The 20,061-nt window shown below is 42.4% G+C and overlaps 1 protein-coding gene across 2 annotated transcripts; it reads right to left on the bottom strand.

Annotated features, from left to right (window-relative positions):
• Window positions 1–11,570: 11,570 nt before the first annotated feature.
• On the bottom strand, window positions 11,571–19,623 carry LOC128706031 (SET and MYND domain-containing protein 4). 2 transcript variants are annotated; one of them, XM_070085519.1, is made up of 6 exons: window positions 19,443–19,623; window positions 16,873–17,152; window positions 15,615–16,287; window positions 14,914–15,035; window positions 13,524–13,645; window positions 11,571–12,838 (listed from the first exon to the last, which is right to left on the bottom strand). In XM_070085519.1, the coding sequence occupies exons 2-6, from the start codon at window positions 17,146–17,148 to the stop codon at window positions 11,728–11,730; spliced, it is 2,304 nt and encodes a 767-aa protein (XP_069941620.1). In that variant the 5' UTR covers window positions 17,149–17,152; window positions 19,443–19,623; the 3' UTR covers window positions 11,571–11,727. The 2 variants fall into 2 exon arrangements, with proteins under 2 accessions (XP_069941620.1, XP_069941619.1); XM_070085518.1 differs by lacking the exon at window positions 19,443–19,623 and adding an exon at window positions 19,256–19,436.
• Window positions 19,624–20,061: the final 438 nt, after the last annotated feature.

Below are 20,061 nucleotides of genomic sequence, written 5' to 3'. Positions count from 1 at the left end.
TTCTAGGACATAATAGGAAGACAGTAGAACTATATACAAAAAATGAGGTAATCAGTCCCTCGGCCTTGGAGTTAGTGTTCACAGCATCGTGGTGGAGGAGAATCACCACCACCACGATGCTGTGAACACTAACTCCAAGGCCGAGGGACTGATTACCTCATCAGTGTTTAGTGAGCCGTTAATCAGACTTAGGGTAGAGAGTCTAAATGATTTTTTTATGACCGACATTCAAAATTTGGTTAATTCAAGAACTTCTGATATAATTCTAACATCACAGGACTTTGGAAAAGCAATAAATAACATGCCCCTGCACTCTGCCTCAGGCCCAAACTCGTGGAACTCTGTGTTCATCATGAACTGCAAGAAACCCCTTTCACATGCCTTAATTATTCTGTGGAGAGGGAGCACAGACACGGGTCATTTCAGTCACTAAATCAACGGATATAGCCGCACTCCACAAAGGTGGCAGTAAAGTAACTGCAAAGAATTAGACTGATAGCACTAATGTCCAACAATATAAAAAAACTTTGAAAGGGTTCTAAGAAGCAGGATCACCAACCACTTGGAAATCCAACAATTGCACAAGCCAGGGCACCATGGGTTTAGAGCAGGTCGCTCCTACCTCTCACAACTACTGTACCATTATACACAAGTGCGATTACCATATGGTGTAATCGCACTTTTCCTGTTATTCCTTTATCACACATAATGCGTGATAAAGGAATAACAGGAAAAGTGGGTAGATGGAGCTATTACCTGGAGTTTACCTGGAGAGAGCTCCAGGGGTCAACGCCCCCGCGGCCCGGTCTGTGACCAGGCCTCCTGGTGGATCAGAGCCTGATCAACCAGGCTGTTACTGCTGGCTGCACGCAAACCAACGTACGAGCCACAGTCCGGCTGGTCAGGTACCGACTTTAGGTGCTTGTCCAGTGCCAGCTTGAAGACTGCCAGGGGTCTATTGGTAATCCCCCTTATGTATGCTGGAGTATACCTGGACGGTGTTCCGAGGATCAACGCCCCTGCAGCCCGGTCCATGACCAGGTCTCGCGGTGAATCAGGGCCTGATCAACTTGGCTGTTACACAAAAAGTAATTTACAGTAAACAGAGTAAAGTCACAGGAGGCTACAGTGAAAACATCCCACCACTTTCCACATCCTCAAGTCTGACGCAGACAGAGATGTAAGCCACAGTACCGTGCCCTACTTTGCTGACGATACCAGAATCTGCAAGACAGTGCCATCCACTGACGACACTGCAAATTTCCAAATGGACATTACCCAAGTCTAAATGGGCCTCAGAAAACAATATGAAATTCAATGAAGACCCCTTTCAATTACTCCGCTATGGAAAACTCGAGGAAATAAAAACTGGATCGGAATAAAAAAAAAGTATAAAACAAATTCCAATCACACAATAAAGCGAAAAACTAATGTGAAGGACGCAGAGTGATAATATCAGAGAATCTCACTTTGAAAGATCACAACAATGTTTCTACCACATCTACTAGGAAAATGATAGGTTGAATAATTAGAACCTTCAAAACTAGGGATGTCAACTCAATGATGATTCTCTTTTAAATCGCTTGTTCTCTCTAGGCTGGAGTATTGTACACTAACGACCCCTTTCAAGGCAGGCGAAATTGCAGACCTGGAGAATATACAGATAACTTTCACTTCACACATAAGTACAATAGAGCATCTAAATATTTTACTGGGAACGACTGAAGTCCCTGACCTGTACTCCTTGGAACGTAGGCGAGAAAGATACATGATAATATACACTTCGGAAATCCCAGAGGGACTAGTCCCAAATCTGCACCTCGAAATCACTCCCTACGAAAACAAGACTCGGCAGGTGGTGCAACATCTCCCCAATGAAAAGCAGTGGCGCCATGAGTACGCTAAGAGACAACACAGTAAGTATCAGGGGCCCAAGACTGTTCAACTGCCTCCCAGTCACATAAGGAGGATTACCAATGTACTCCTGACTGCCTTCAAGGAGCTGGACAGGCACCTAAATTTAGTCAGTTCCTGACTAAATTTAGGTGGCCAACAGTAACAGCCTGGGTGATCAGGCCCTGATCCACCGCAAGTCCTGATCATGAATCGGTCCGCAGGGGCGATGATCCCCGAAACATCCTCCAGGTATCTCCTTTTATTGTAAATGATTTTCACACATATGAGTTACTCAGCAGTTTTAACTTTTAAGGTTATAAATCATGATTGATTTCTACTGTAACTTTCTACTAGGCTTTAAATAATAAGATATTACAAGGACCCCAGTGGAAAGATCTACCTTTGTAACTTGTCATGACTGTGACCAGATCTAACTTTGGAGTCCAGTCCCTAGACCCATTATGTAACTGTAATGTTTTGACTACCGCCCACAGTAGTGCATACCTGGAGTTTACCTGGAGAGAGTTCCGGGGGTCAACGCCCCCGCGGCACGGTCTGTGACCAGGCCTCCTGGTGGATCAGAGCCTGATCAACCAGGCTGTTGCTGCTGGCTGCACGCAAACCAACGTACGAGCCACAGCCCGGCTGATCAGGAACTGACTTTAGGTGCTTGTCCAGTGCCAGCTTGAAGACTGCCAGGGGTCTGTTGGTAATCCCCCTTATGTGTGCTGGGAGGCAGTTGAACAGTCTCGGGCCCCTAACACCTATTGTATGGTCTCTTAACGTGATAGTGACACCCCTGCTTTTCATTGGGGGGATGGTGCATCGTCTGCCAAGTCTTTTGCTTTCGTAGTGAGTGATTTTCGTGTGCAAGTTCGGTACTAGTCCCTCTAGGATTTTCCAGGTGTATATAATCATGTATCTCTCCCTCCTGCGTTCCAGGGAATACAGGTTTAGGAACCTCAAGCGCTCCCAGTAATTGAGGTGTTTTATCTCCGTTATGCGCGCCGTGAAAGTTCTCTGTACATTTTCTAGGTCGGCAATTTCACCTGCCTTGAAAGGTGCTGTTAGTGTGCAGCAATATTCCAGCCTAGATAGAACAAGTGACCTGAAGAGTGTCATCATGGGCTTGGCCTCCCTAGTTTTGAAGGTTCTCATTATCCATCCTGTCATTTTTCTAGCAGATGTGATTGATACAATGTTATGGTCCTTGAAGGTGAGATCCTCCAACATGATCACTCCCAGGTCTTTGACGTTGGTGTTTCGCTCTATTTTGTGGTCAGAATTTGTTTTCTACTCTGATGAAGATTTAATTTCCTCATGTTTACCATATCTGAGTAATTGAAATTTCTCATCGTTGAACTTCATATTGTTTTCTGCAGCCCACTGAAAGATTTGGTTGATGTCCGCCTGGAGCCTTGCAGTGTCTGCAATGGAAGACACTGTCATGCAGATTCGGGTGTCATCTGCAAAGGAAGACACGGTGCTGTGGCTGACATCCTTGTCTATGTCGGATATGAGGATGAGGAACAAGATGGGAGCGAGTACTGTGCCTTGTGGAACAGAGCTTTTCACCGCAGCTGCCTCGGACTTTACTCTGTTGACGACTACTCTCTGTGTTCTGTTAGTGAGGAAATTATAGATCCATCGACCGACTTTTCCTGTTATTCCTTTAGCACGCATTTTGTGCCAACAATACCACCAGTCCGATAACATTCTTCTTTGCAAATATACAGGGTCTAAAGCCAGCAACAAACAACAAAATACCTTTCATCCGTGGACTGCTTGCAGAGGCAAAGGCAATGTTCGCGGCTTTCACTGAGACCCACATAAAGGATCACTTGGACAACGAAATATGGATCCCAGGTTACAACCTATACAGATGTGACAGAGTGAACAGGCAAAAGGGGGGGTTGGCCTGTACTTTGCAGAGTCACTTGTTTGCACAGAACTGCTTAATGCCTCAAATGATGTAGTGGAAGTTTTAGCAGTAAAGGTCGAGAACCAAAACCTAGTCATTGTGGTAGTCTACAAGCCTCCGGATGCAACATCCCAGCAATTCCAGGAACAGCTGTTAAAAATTGACCACTGTCTGGAAAATCTTCCAGCTCCTGCACCCAACATCTTGCTCCTGGGGGACTTCAACTTAAGGCACCTAAAATGGAGGAATATAGCAAATAATATTGTTGCAGTAATAACACCAGGAGGCAGCTCTGATGAAAACTCACACTCACACGAGCTTTTAAATCTCTGCACAAAATTCAATTTAAACCAGCAAATAATAGAGCCTACTAGACTGGAGAATACACTAGACCTCATCTTCACTAACAATGATGATCTGATAAGAAATGTCACCATATCAAAAACAATATACTCAGATCACAACATAATTGAGGTTCAGACATGTATGCGTGGAGCCCCAGACCGACAAAATGAGACTAGTCATGAGGGAGCATTCACCAAATTCAACTTCAATAACAAAAACATAAAGTGGGACCAAGTAAACCAAGTCCTAACCGATATAAGCTGGGAAGATATACTAAGCAACACAGACCCAAACTTATGCCTAGAACAGATTAACTCGGTGGCACTCGATGTATGCACAAGGCTTATTCCTCTAAGAAAAAGGAGGAGTAGATGTAAAATAGAAAGAGACAGGCGCTCCCTTTACAGGCGACGGAAAAGAATAACAGAGCGGCTAAAAGAGGTCAATATATCTGAAATGCGCAGGGAGACACTGGTCAGAGAAATAGCAAGCATCGAACTTAAGCTAAAAGAATCCTTTAGGAGTCAGGAATCGCGGGAAGAACTAAAAGCCATAAATGAAATCGAAAGAAACCCAAAGTATTTCTTCTCCTATGCCAAATCAAAATCGAGAACAACGTCCAGTATTGGGGCCCTACTTAAACAAGATGGGTCCTACACAGATGACAGCAAGGAAATGAGTGAGCTACTCAAGTCCCAATATGACTCAGTTTTTAGCAAGCCGCTAACCAGACTGAGAGTCGAAGATCAAAATGAATTTTTTATGAGAGAGCCACAAAATTTGATTAACACAAGCCTATCCGATGTTATCCTGACGCCAAATGACTTCGAACAGGCGATAAATGACATGCCCATGCACTCTGCCCCAGGGCCAGACTCATGGAACTCTGTGTTCATTAAGAACTGCAAGAAGCCCCTATCACGAGCCTTTTCCATCCTATGGAGAGGGAGCATGGACACGGGGGTCGTCCCTCAGTTACTAAAAACAACAGACATAGCCCCACTCCACAAAGGGGGCAGTAAAGCAACAGCAAAGAACTACAGACCAATAGCACTAACATCCCATATCATAAAAATCTTTGAAAGGGTCCTAAGAAGCAAGATCACCACCCATCTAGAAACCCATCAGTTACACAACCCAGGGCAACATGGGTTTAGAACAGGTCGCTCCTGTCTGTCTCAACTACTGGATCACTACGACAAGGTCCTAAATGCACTAGAAGACAAAAAAATGCAGATGTAATATATACAGACTTTGCAAAAGCCTTCGACAAGTGTGACCATGGCGTAATAGCGCACAAAATGCGTGCTAAAGGAATAACAGGAAAAGTCGGTCGATGGATCTATAATTTCCTCACTAACAGAACACAGAGAGTAGTCGTCAACAGAGTAAAGTCCGAGGCAGCTACGGTGAAAAGCTCTGTTCCACAAGGCACAGTACTAGCTCCCATCTTGTTCCTCATCCTCATATCCGACATAGACAAGGATGTCAGCCACAGCACCGTGTCTTCCTTTGCAGATGACACCCGAATCTGCATGACAGTGTCTTCCATTGCAGACACTGCAAGGCTCCAGGCGGACATCAACCAAATCTTTCAGTGGGCTGCAGAAAACAATATGAAGTTCAACGATGAGAAATTTCAATTACTCAGATATGGTAAACATGAGGAAATTAAATCTTCATCAGAGTACAAAACAAATTCTGGCCACAAAATAGAGCGAAACACCAACGTCAAAGACCTGGGAGTGATTATGTCGGAGGATCTCACCTTCAAGGACCATAACATTGTATCAATCGCATCTGCTAGAAAAATGACAGGATGGATAATGAGAACCTTCAAAACTAGGGAGGCCAAGCCCATGATGACACTCTTCAGGTCACTTGTTCTATCTAGGCTGGAATATTGCTGCACTCTAACAGCACCTTTCAAGGCAGGTGAAATTGCCGACCTAGAAAATGTACAGAGAACTTTCACGGCACGCATAACGGAGATAAAACACCTCAATTACTGGGAGCGCTTGAGGTTTCTAAACCTGTATTCCCTGGAACGCAGGAGGGAGAGATACATGATTATATACACCTGGAAAATCCTAGAGGGACTAGTACCGAACTTGCACACGAAAATCACTCACTACGAAAGCAAAAGACTTGGCAGACGATGCACCATCCCCCCAATGAAAAGCAGGGGTGTCACTAGCACGTTAAGAGACCATACAATAAGTGTCAGGGGCCCGAGACTGTTCAACTGCCTCCCAGCACACATAAGGGGGATTACCAACAGACCCCTGGCAGTCTTCAAGCTGGCACTGGACAAGCACCTAAAGTCAGTTCCTGATCAGCCGGGCTGTGGCTCGTACGTTGGTTTGCGTGCAGCCAGCAGCAACAGCCTGGTTGATCAGGCGCTGATCCACCAGGAGGCCTGGTCACAGACCGTGCCGCGGGGGCGTTGACCCCCGAAACTCTCTCCAGGTAAACTCCAGGTCACACTTGTCGAAGGCTTTTGCAAAGTCTGTATATATTACATCTGCATTCTTTTTGTCTTCTAGTGCATTTAGGACCTTGTCGTAGTGATCCAATAGTTGAGACAGACAGGAGCGACCTGTTCTAAACCCATGTTGCCCTGGGTTGTGTAACTGATGGGTTTCTAGATGGGTGGTGATTTTGCTTCTTAGGACCCTTTCAAAGATTTTTATGATATGGGATGTTAGTGCTGTTGGTCTGTAGTTCTTTGCTGTTGCTTTACTGCCCCCTTTGTGGAGTGGGGCTATGTCTGTTGTTTTTAGTAACTGTGGGACGACCCCCGTGTCCATGCTCCCTCTCCATAGGATGGAAAAGGCTCGTGATAGGGGCTTCTTGCAGTTCTTGATGAACACAGAGTTTCATGAGTCTGGCCCTGGGGCAGAGTGCATGGGCATGTCATTTATCTCCTGTTCGAGGTCATTTGGCGTCAGGATAACATCGGATAGGCTTGTGTTAATCAAGTTTTGTGGCTCTCTCATAAAAAATTCATTTTGATCTTCGACTCTCAGTCTGGTTAGCGGCTTGCTAAAAACTGAGTCATACTGGGACTTGAGTAGCTCACTCATTTCCTTGTTGTCATCTGTGTAGGACCCATCTTGTTTAAGTAGGGGCCCAATACTGGACGTTGTTCTCGATTTTGATTTGGCATATGAGAAGAAATACTTTGGGTTTCTTTCGACTTCATTTATGGCTTTTAGTTCTTCCCGCGATTCCTGACTCCTAAAGGATTCTTTTAGCTTAAGTTCGATGCTTGCTATTTCTCTGACCAGTGTCTCCCTACACATTTCAGATATATTGACCTCTTTTAGCCGCTCTGTTATTCATTTCCGTCGCCTGTAAAGGGAGCGCCTGTCTCTTTCTATTTTACATCTACTCCTCCTTTTTCTTAGAGGAATAAGCCTTGTGCAAACATCGAGTGCCACCGAGTTAATCTGTTCTAGGCATAAGTTGGGGTCTGTGTTGCTTAGTATATCTTCCCAGCTTATATCGGTTAGGAATTGGTTTACTTGGTCCCACTTTATGTTTTTGTTATTGAAGTTGAATTTGGTGAATGCTCCCTCGTGACTAGTCTCATTATGTCGGTTTGGGGCTCCACGCATACATGTCTGAACCTCAATTATGTTGTGATCTGAGTATATTGTTTTTGATATGGTGACATTTCTTATCAGATCATCATTGTTAGTGAAGATGAGGTCTAGTGTATTCTCCAGTCTAGTAGGTTTTATTATTTGCTGGTTTAAATTGAATTTTGTGCAGAGATTTAAAAGCTCGTGTGAGTGTGAGTTTTCATCAGAGCTGCCTCCTGGTGTTATTACTGCAACAATATTATTTGCTATATTCCTCCATTTTAGGTGCCTTAAGTTGAAATCCCCCAGGAGCAAGATGTTGGGTGCAGGAGCTGGAAGATTTTCCAGACAGTGGTCAATTTTTAACAGCTGTTCCTGGAATTGCTGGGATGTTGCCTCCGGAGGCTTGTAGACTACCACAATGACTAGGTTTTGGTTCTCGACCTTTACTGCTAAAACTTCCACTACATCATTTGAGGCATTAAGCAGTTCTGTGCAAACAAGTGACTCTGCAATGTACAGGCCAACCCCCCCCCCCCTTTTGCCTGTTCACTCTGTCACATCTGTATAGGTTGTAACCTGGGATCCATATTTCGTTGTCCAAGTGATCCTTTATGTGGGTCTCAGTGAAAGCCGCGAACATTGCCTTTGCCTCTGCAAGCAGTCCATGGATGAAAGGTATTTTGTTGTTTGTTGCTGGCTTTAGACCCTGTATATTTGCAAAGAAGAATGTTATCGGACTGGTGGTATTGTTGGTACTGGGGGGGGATTTTTTTCCGGCATTATTTTCTGTATGTGTTGGTTTGGAGTGGAGGCCATCGACTGTGGTTCCACTCCAGGAATGACTGGATTTGGTGTACGATTTCTGCCATTTCCTGCCAGTTTTTTTTCCTTCCTGGCTCTAAAAAACCTCTCCCTCTTGAGTGGCTGTGGCTACCCAGGTTTTCCCATGGCCTGGATGTTTTGTTTCTTTTTGTCCCCTTTAGATGGTATGCCTGGCAATTTAAGTTATAGCACAGTCTTTCCTGTACTGAAGAGGTACACAGTTCAGGGTGAAAAAGCTTACAGGAAGGGAGTTTGCATTTTCCTGTTGTCATATGGGCATGGCATTTTCTAGGGTGATCATAGTTGCACGTCCCATCTGTTTTTCCAGATTTCCCATGCCAGCAGATACCAAGTGCATAGTATGTGCACAGGCTTGGTTTCCATTTGCCTTGGGTTTCTGTGACTGTATTCCCTGTTGGTGCATGTTTCCCTGTCTTACTTCTATCCTCCCTAGCACCAACAATGGAGCTCCCACCAGTTGTTTTTGGTAATATATCCTCACTATTGCTAGTGGAGTCCTCTTGTTTGCTATTTCCTGCGGTATTTCTAGTTTGCAATATTGGTTTTATCTTATCTTTGACTACACTTGTTTCCCTACTATGGCTCCTGTCCCCTATGAGGTCATTTATATGTATTCCTTCCTGCGTATAGTTCCCGACTACCTGGACAAAATCTCCAGCTTCACCATTTCTGTCTCCCAGGACAGCATCTCCAGCTTCACCATTACTGTCTCCCAGGACAGCACCTCCAGCTTCACCATTACTGTCTCCCAGGACAGCACTATCAGCCCCACATTTACTGACTACCAGGACTTCATCTCCAGCCTTACAGTTTCTGACTACATGGCCAGTATCAAGGGCAGTACCATTCAGCACAGACTTTTTATGTTCCCATCTGTTGTAGAAAGCTTGCAGGTTGTCTATGAAAGCAGCTTTGATGTTGTCCTCTTTTAATACCCTTGTGATTTTAGTCCACAGATTTATCTCATTTGGGCATACCCAAAAACATTTCCCTGTTTTAACACTGCTTGTAGCTAGTTCTTGGATATCTGCACAAGGGGCGTGACACCAATTTCCACACAAATGACAATTTATCCATGTGGAAGCCCGTTTGTTTGACTGACCACAGACTACACACAGCTTCATAATGATTTGAATGGTTGATTTACTGCAATTTTACTAGCAACCTCTTGAATATTCTATTAATAACCTCCTTAAATGAAGCTCTAGCTATTTGTATTTCTGTTTCTAACTGTTTTTGTATATTGGACAGCTTACCGTGCACGTTCCTGATATATATTTAATGTTTGTGTTTATAAGGGCGCCTACAACCCTATCCGTTTACAGTCTGCTTTATTGTCCAACGAAACCGTTTGAAACCAGTCAAGGGTTCGGACCAGTCAAGGGTTCGGACCAGTCAAGGGTTCGGACCAGTCAAGGGTTCGGACCAGTCGATCTGATCTGATCAGTGGGTCGCTTATTTAAAACATACTGGCCGGTGATTTGGGCTAACACATGAAGGATCTACTGGAAATTATCTACCCGAGTAATATGTGATTTGATTGATACAAAAGTATAACTTGGGTGTTGAAGAAACCGGTGATTTCTGGCAACTCCTACAATGACGAACGGTCGACCTCAACCCTTGTTTATCAATCGCTGTATCTAGCTTTTCTATTTTTTTTTTCCGTCTCCACCACAATAAATGCTATATTATCACTATAGTTGACTGGTGGAAATTTTGGAGGAAGGACGCTTTTTCTTTAGTAATATTTGCTTCTGGTTGTGTATATTGCGACCGCTGGTAACTACAGGTTATATGAAATTCACAGTATACGTCTGGTATTTCAAGAAAAAAGAAACTAATGAAAGTCACTCCACTCCACTAAGTACCATTATAATACTGGTTAGTTGCTACTACAACACTGTATTCTGCTATTCACTGGTATCACTAGATTATATGCGAGTACACTAGCAAGCCAGGAAGATTATTAAAAAAGAGCTGACCTGTGGTAAGTTTCTGGCGACTTCTGGCACCAGCCTCTATAGGCTTATCACTTCATTTACAATTTCACCTGTTTTCAAATGACACTTTAGCCTTTATCAACAATATACTAGGGAGTCACTGTAGTATACACTATACACTATGTATACTTAATGTTATCAGGGAGACTTTCTTTCCTCTGACACGAAAAGTTCATTATTATTTTTTTCACACGGGACACAGGCCTATGATTCCCCTCTGGCAGTAAACTCTGCTAGGTAGTGCACACTAATTCTCCTTTTTTGACTCAGTATATAATGTTTTCCGCCCAAGATTGGTTCCAGGCGCTAGAGGGATGTATCGTATAGGATTGATGACACAAATTAAGTTCTAGCACGTAAGAGCGACCGTGAAAACACCAGAAAACCCGGAGCACAACGGTGGAAACAAGTCACTTCGTCTGACTTTTTTTTTGTGTGTGGGGGGGGGAGGTTCCTGGGTAATTTCTGTATAATCCTCTGGGTTTAGCGCTTCCCCCTTGATTATAATAATAATAATCCTGGGTAATTTACACATGTTACTTTGTATAATCGTACTTACGGGACCTGTACCTAACTAAACATACTTGCTTACTTACAGTACGGTCACTGTTCACTGCTGTTCTCAAGTACTCACTGCATATAATACACTGACCCAGTCTCTTATGGACGCTGCTGATGGCATAATTTTCATTATTACATTCATGGGAACCGCTAAATCCGTAGTGTCATACAGTACCAGGGGAATGGGAGGCGATGAAATTCGATCGAATGAAGGGTGGTTTCAGTTCTTTGGATCAAGAGCTCACTGGTATCAAGGCACCTCCTTGCAAGGGACTGACTGCATAATGTTTGTTAATATATTCATGGAAAGCATTAAATCCACATGAGTCATTCTGCCTTGATGGTATACTGAAATCACTGTAGAGAATTTTTTTAAATAAACGTAATAATTGCAGGATATTAAAAGAACTATTTTAAATTTTAAATTCCTAATTTTAATTAATGAAAACATTATTTACTAGATGTTCTTTTTTATATGATTTTTGTAAGAATTACCTGTAGCCGGGATGACTTGAATTGTGAGCAAACATCTTACAATGGTTGTATGATGGAGCCTCGAGTCTGGGAACTATTGATGCATGACAACCTTCCTGGGCGCCGCCTTCAGCTTAGGTGGTGGACGGTACTGTGGCTGGGCCAGGGTGATGGTCTGCCGAAGTTGATGGATATTTCCCAAGTAGTTGTAGCACTGCTTGGTAGCCTCTTGTATGTCCGTGTAGTGTTTCACGGGCTCTACAACATGCCGGTCCAGGAAGGCTTGATGGGCCAATAGGATAGGCAGCGCAGACGACGGGTCGTCATTTCTCAACTTGTCTAGTGCATCTCTGTAGCTGCTTAACTGTAGCTCTAATTCTTGTACGAACTTGGTATACTGCTGTTGGTTGCCACACATGTTACACTTGGAGCGGCTGCTGCTGGAGTAGCAGCAGGGGCCACCACAGGAGGGTGCTGGACACCTGAAGATGAGGGTCTCGGCCGGGTGATGTGGATACAACGGCCATGCCCATTTACACGCCTCACACATACATTTAAATTTATATTGGTTAAACAGAGCTTCTTGACGTTCGTTAACAGTGACCGAATAAAAATGGAAACCGTAATTATCGAAAACTTCACTACCCCGAGAAATGGACCTGGTAGCCCTCAGTACACACTTATCACCCACACTGTAACGAGTGGTGTTACTGACACAGGAGTGGTTGGTGAGGGAGATGGTGGTGTACAGAGCTCCACCCACCTCAATCATCTTTGTACTAGCAATACCCTCAGAACCAACATCAAACTCACTGATTTCATACGCATTGCAAGAACCTCCTTGTAAGTGCCTGAGTAAAAGACTTGCGGCAAATATTATATTGTCCTCGTTATCATCTGGGCCAAAATAACCTGTAAGTCTCAGGCAGTGAGCCAGATATACTGCAGTAATCGCTCGCTTGAACATGTCACCGAACGTCCTCTTAGTGGAGTTGGTTATTAAGCGGAGAACGGTTCTGTAGTCGCGAGGATTGTACTTCCCCTCCCATGTGAAGGGCTTCCCCGGGGAAGTTTCATGTTTAGCCTCTCCTAAAGACTGTTCCTCCATATAAAATTCCTCACCCTCCACCACATCGGCCTCCACCAAGTTCTCTATCTGTCGTCGCCACTTCTGCAGTCCTCTCCATTTTATCGTTGTCATCACTCTGATCAAAAAAATAATCCACATCATTATCCAGTTTTCCATTATGCTATTTGAAAAATTCGTTATACGACGCCCTAGAAGCTGGGTGGTCACCTTCAAATTGGAAGAGAGAATTCCATGGCCTGTAGCTGGTATACCAAGTAAAAAAAAAAAGATTTCAGAGACAGCTTACTCACAAATGTTGAAGGAAGGTCGAAGTATTTTATCCACGGTAGCATATTACCAGCCATTCTGGAATAATACCCTAACTTTACCTGTTGTAAATAACTCACAACTCCAGCTATACTTAAACGTCTCAAAATTCAACCATACCTTGCTAAAATATTGAGTGTTATAAATAATACATGACCACATATCAGCTACATTGTAATGTTTTCGTGAATGAATTTACGTCTGAGTAAGCAACTCATCACGAATGTCAGCAGATTATTAACTAGTAATCAGTTCATAAGGGAAGCACAGCTCTAGTGCATCAGTAACAGCAAAGAGGTACATAGCATGTTGCTACTATGTGAGTATTCCTGGGAAAACGCTGAACCCATAGGATTCATAGAGAGCCTGGGGAATGGGAATTAATTACGTTTGATTCCAGGAAGGGGAGGATAAATTAAACTCCCTGGATCAAGAACCCTTCACCAGTATTAAGGCATCCTTATTGATGGGAAGCGTGCTTTTAAGATACTTACCTGTAGGCCAGCAGAGCCATCTTGCCTATACCTGGATCCATGAGATGGTTGAGGACGGTGCACTCAGAGGCGTGCAGTCCTCCCCAGGATGCTACCTGGCACTCCTCGCTGCAGTACCACACCTATCGTCACAGAAACACTCGTTACATTAGCTACACAATGTCCTGTATGTTTCTTTAAATTACATTGACTTGACAACAGGACTTGCCTAGCGTGGGCCAGTAGACCTGCTGCTGTGCCTCTTCATTCTTATGCAACCCACAGACACAAGAATAAGAACCACCCCACGTGGAGACAAAATAATAGGAGCCAACCCACATGGACATAATATAATAGGAACCAACCCACATGGACATAATATAACAGGAACCAACCCACATGGACATAATATAATAGAAACCAACCCACATGGACATAATATAACAGGAACCAACCCTCATGGACATAATATAACAGGAACCAACCCACATGGACATAATATAACAGGAACCAACCCACATGGACATAATATAACAGGAACCAACTCACATGGACATAATATAACAGGAACCAACCCACATGGACATAATATAATAGGAACCAACCCACATGGTCATAATATAATAGGAACCAACCCACATGGACATAATATAATAGGAACCAACCCACATGGACATTATACAATAGGAACCAACCCACATGGACATTATATAATAGGAACCAACCCACATGCACATAATATAATAGGAACCAACCCACACGGACATAATATAATAGGAACCAACCCACATGGACATAATATAATAGGAACCAATCCACATAGACATAATATAATAGGAACCAACCCACCTGGAGACAATAACAGAAACCAACCCACACGGAGACAAAGACGTAAAAAGAAGTTGCTGAGGATATTTCAACTCCAGCATAAGGCCGAGGTCGAAATATACAAAACAACTTTTTTTTCTATCTTTGTGTCCATGTGAGTTGGTTTCTATTATTATAGGTGTCTGTGATACCTTAATGTTTCATCACAGTGAAGCTTTTACGAAGCTCATAATGAACCACCGAGCTATTCATGATATGATCACTACTCCTACCAGGCCAGGTGATTTTTCATGACAAATAAGCTACATTAACTCCATCAGCTTGATACGGTGCTATCTCTTACGTAAGTTACAGTAACTCCATCACCTTGATTTTATTCCTACCTTTTAGATAATATATAAAATAAAGTGTATGAGGATAACAGTGGTAGAAGTGAATGTTGACTCATCTTTTCCACAAAATGGAAATGGAACCAAAACTGCGTTTGTTTGTCATGGAGAACACCATGCCCCTATACTGTTACTTTTTTCCCTTCAAGTGGATACTGACTTTGGCACAAGACGTGCAGGGCACGAGTACTGACCTTGGCACAAGACGTGCAGGGTACGGGTGTGGGGCAGCGGGTATAACAGTGGTAACAGTGGGTACTCAAAGACTCTGGGTTGAGCATGGTGCAGTATGGAGTATCCACCATCAAGATGTCACCTGTTTCAACATAACAATAAATGACTCACTTCAAATTTTGACCCTTTTCCCGTTCATCCATCCAACAACAATTAAGTAAACTTATGTAAATTTTTTGATATACCAATTTTTTATTTTGTTTAAAAAATGGTATGTGTGACTTGATAAAGCCTACTCTCAGGATCGAAATGTCGATAATCATATTATACTGCATTTATCTTTATTCATTAACTTTAGCCTTGATAAAAAAATGCGTAATATAAAATTGCTTAATTTACCTAACATATGCAAGAATTTGCATATTTATTTTGACCTTTAATTAGAGGCGAATATTGAAAAGTCACAAATAAATTAAAAAATTGTATTCTAATGATTAAACTCCATTAATATTATTATTATTATTATTATTATTAGTAGTAGTAGTAGTAGTAGCAGTAGTATTGTTATTAATATTATTCACAAAAATGCTCAGCTTATGTCAGTTACTTGTATGTTCATGACTTTCTTTTGTGATTAACAGTATATTTCATTACATGTAAACTACATTTTGATACTGCACAAAGAAACAAAATTTGTTTGTTTAAGGTCCATATTACTTGCCTGGCTTGATGTCTTTCTTGGCTATGGTACAGCGACCTCTGTCTTCTGTAATGAGAAAGTCAAGTGCAGATGATGCACTGGGGAAGGCCTCATGAGGTCCATGAGACACTTGAGGTATACGCTTCTTCACTCTCTCTTCCTCTTCCTTCGAGACCTTTTTATTTTTCTTTGCCTTTACCGTCTTAAAGACAATCATTATCCTCCCAGCAACTGTTGCTTTGATTTCGTTAACCACGGTACTTTTACGCAGGTTTTCCAAGGCGTTTTGGAAGTAGTGTTCTGCTGCCTTGTTGTCTTGTATCCTAGCGCTACAATAACCTAAGATCTCAAATGAGTTCCATAGTAGGTCCTCGGGACAGTTCAACGATAAACTCCTCTTGGCATCAACTTTTGCATCATCAAAATGTTCTAAGAGGAGAGAAGCCCAGGCTCTCTTCATGTACCTGAGAGCGAGGTTAGTAGTGTCTGCCACGGGAGTCTTCTGAACACATTTCTTCATCACCTCCAGAGCCTTGCTGGCAGACGCCTCGTTAGGCACCAGCATCTCGTAGACCTTCTCGTAGTTACTGGCATCTTCCTCACTCTTTTTGGCGTAATTTTCTTCCAAAGTCATTGCTTTAATCTCAGCCATCTCAGCGATATATTTCACCCGTTCTAAATCTGTTTTTAAAGCCTGAAAAATATACATTTTAAAATGTTTTTATTTGGTGCAGGCAATACCCCAGTTTCATTATTTACTGGATCAAGAGTGTTGAGTGTGCTACCCACACTTGTGTACTCTGAGGCACTCATATATACCACTCTTGTTTCTTTTTGAAAGCTGAAAATAAACAATACAAATCAAATTCAGAATTCTCGGAATCAAATTATATTTATGTTGGCTTTTAAATTAATCAAGTTTTAGAAACAAAGTTAAAAATCTACTGGAGTGTTTACTTGTGAGATTTTGTATGAATGTAAGTCATTAAAGAGTAGCACTTCCAGGGCTGCTGAAGGGATCTTAATCTAAGGAATTAGAGCTATTCTCCCCCTTCCTGGGGACACGCAGTTTTTCTCCATTTCCTAGGTGCTGAGCGACTTTCTGTGATTACAGTAATAATAATAATGAAAGTTGGCTCACAGGCTTTCTGGTTTATTTTATTAATAAAGTTCATGTGGGTTCAGAAAGCAGAGACAGACGTGAAAGGAAGTTACACTATTAACAGTCAAAGAAATATCTGCGGTTAAAAAAAATGTTTGGGTACATAAAAATAATTACCTGGAAATCTTTCATGATGTCGTCTAGAGTACCGGAGGAGCGGATACCCTGACATATACCATCATACACAGCCTGGAAAGAAGGTGAGCCAAGAACTTCTGACTTTTGTGATGCTTGGTGCTGCTGCTGCTCTCGCTGTGGCTGCTGTTGCTGCTGTGACTGCTTCTGCCGGGGAAGATTCTCTCTTGAAGTTGTCTGCTGTACTTCATCTGGTTCAGATTCCTTCTGAAGTAGCCCTTCTTGTATTTTCTTCAGGAATTGTTCGTACTCGTCCATGTTTCTGTAGGAGGAACCCCAACTTAGTAAGGAAAAAATAATGCATGTTTTTGGCCTATCATGAAACTAGTTTTACGTATATTTTACCAGCTGACCGCTGTGTAGTGTTCTTGGGATAAACGTAAGAACCATCTCAGCAGTTTCCCGTTATGCTTCTTGAGTATTTATGGTAACATATAACACTTATTATACATAAATTCCGTCATATGATGGTTTTCCTATTATATTTCATCACACAGGATTGTTTTCCTGCTATACTTCAACACACAGGGTACTTTTCCTGCTATACTTCATCACACAGGTGGTTTTCCTGCTATACTTCATCACACAGGGTGGTTTTCCTGCTATACTTCATCACACAGGGTGGTTTTCCTGCTGTACTCCATTACACCTGATGATTTTCCATTAAGTTTATTGCTTGAAATATTTTAATTATTACTGTATTAGTATTGCTATACTTTATTATATTTATTTTTGTCATTTTGCGTTACAAATTGCATTGCCTGATATATTACTGGTATATTCATAACTTGCTACCTTACCTAACACTTTACTAACTCCTCCAATTCATACTTACACCCACCCAAGAGACTGCAAATAAAACCCATCATTTTGTTATTGACATTAATCTTAAGTTAGTCTTAAGTTTGCCCGAAATGCTCTGCATATTAAAGGGCTTTCTGCATGCACACCTAAACGTCATTCACCTCATTACAGACATTGTATCATACTGAAATAAAGTGTCTTAGCTTATCTTACAAATAATCTTCCTTTGTTCGTAATATTCTTAATTTGTTAGTTGTGATTTTTTACGTGATGACGTCCAGACATTTTCTACTGTGTGCGATATGTCACCCAGTATGGCAGTCTCCATGCACAAGTAACTTCAGCTCTGCTGGAAAGAAAGCCGTAAAGCCGCTGTACCTGCCGAGGCTTGGGTATGATGGTTGTGGAATCCTCATCGCATTACTGAAGTTTCCCAGTTTAGGCTAAGAGATTTCATTACGTTATATGAAGAATCAACCTGTGTAATGGAGTATGTCAAGATAAACCATCCTGTCATGGAGTATGTCAGGATAAACCATCCTGTGTCATGGAGTATGTCAAAATAAACCATCCGGTGTCATGGAGTATGTCAGGATAAACCATCCTGTGTCATGGAGTATGTTAGGATAAACTTTCCTGTGTCATGGAGTATGTCAGGATAAACCTTCCTGTGTCATGGAGTATGTCAGGAAAGCCATCCTGTGTCATGGAGTATGTCAAAAAAGCCATCCTGTTATGGAGTATGTCAGGAAAACCATCCTGTGCCATGGAGTATGTCAGGAAAGTCATCCTGTGTCATGGAGTATGTTAGGAAAACCATCCTGTATCATGGAGTATGTCAGGAAAACCTTACTGTGTCATGGAGTATGTCAGGAAAACCTTCCTGTGTCGGAGTATGTCAAGAAAACCTTCCTGTGTTAAGGATGTATTAGTTGAAAATAAGCTTTACTCTAACACTGAAAAATGCCAGAGAGAGTTGAGGGTATCCACACGATGTGACGTATGCAATTTTGATATTACTAAAAAGAGGTAGTCTGTGGCCAGCACAGGCTAGCAACTAGTGTTTATTTCCATCCCTTGTCTTACTGTTTAGTGTTCGCATTTTTTTTTTTTTTGGTGCTATTCGTTCTTTTGGCTTCGTTGTAAAATTGATAGTGTTAGACATATGACTAGAACAATTCACATAAAATCCAAGCTTATATAAAGACGACGTTTTGGTCCGTCCTGGACCATTATACAGTAAAGTCACGACTAATCTGTGTATCTGACTTGATAAAGCCCAATGCATGACAAAATAAAGGTTTTGTGTACATTTGTGACTGTCATCACATCGGTATCTCATGTCATTACATACCCGCCAAATTACAGTTGATAATGGTCCAAGGCGGGGACGAAACGCTTCCTTTCGAAAGTGTTGGTTATCTGTACATATGATCGGTATAAACACCACATTCACCATATTGCCAAGTAGGTGTCCTGTGTGTGGATAACAAAGTAGAGGCACACACGCTGGTCAACACACCAGCCTAGCAGCACTAAGAGAGCAACATTAACAGTGTACCTTGTGATATATGGTAGAGTAGAGGTGACAGCAGTAGCAGGGATGGAGTCTACACACCACTTCGCCTCCAACACAAGCGTGCCATCACAGGCACTGTTCGGCTGGGTTGCCCACCTCGCTGCTTCCAGTGCCTCCTCTACTCGTATAACTTTACTCTTAAAGCATATACGTAAATGTATATATATACCTCGCTACAGCGGCGTGATGCGCGAATTAGACTGTAAGCTTCAGTGCGAGGTATACAGTTGTTAAATCGACATAAGAGATTATTGAAGATGATGTGTGAGGGTGGCAGTTGGATGGAGATTTTGGCACAGGACTAAGCACACACACACACTGCCTGACGGGGTAGTGACTGACCTACACCTGCCTCTCCCACTCCTGCTGCTATAATTACACTCACTACTACACACCAAAATGTATTATTCTTGGTCTAGTATTGTAGAAAACTGTCATATTCTACACCAGGGGTAACTGAAAATGAGTGTGTTTAACTTTGTAAGTGTGTAGGTCATGGTAGGTGTGTAGGTCATGGTCATGGTAGGTGGAGGGTTATGGTAGGTGTGTGGATCATGGCAGGCGTCTGGCCTAAGACCAGATTTCTTCGTTGACTGCTTGGTCAACCAGGCTGTTGCTGCTAGCGACCAGCAGGCCTACATGACATGAAAGATATTGCCACCCGTCGGAAATAATTTTATTTCAGATAAACAAAGACTTTTTTTAAGCAATTTTGAATGCCGCTTATCACTTGAGCATAAAAATAAACTCCATTGACATGTGACCTGACACGTGACCTGACATATGAC

This window comes from Cherax quadricarinatus, chromosome 16, assembly GCF_038502225.1.
Source record: "Cherax quadricarinatus isolate ZL_2023a chromosome 16, ASM3850222v1, whole genome shotgun sequence".
Classification (NCBI taxonomy): Eukaryota; Metazoa; Arthropoda; class Malacostraca; order Decapoda; family Parastacidae; genus Cherax; species Cherax quadricarinatus.
The sequence above is the reverse complement of the archived record's forward strand: the minus strand, read 5'-3'. Positions and strand labels throughout refer to the sequence as shown.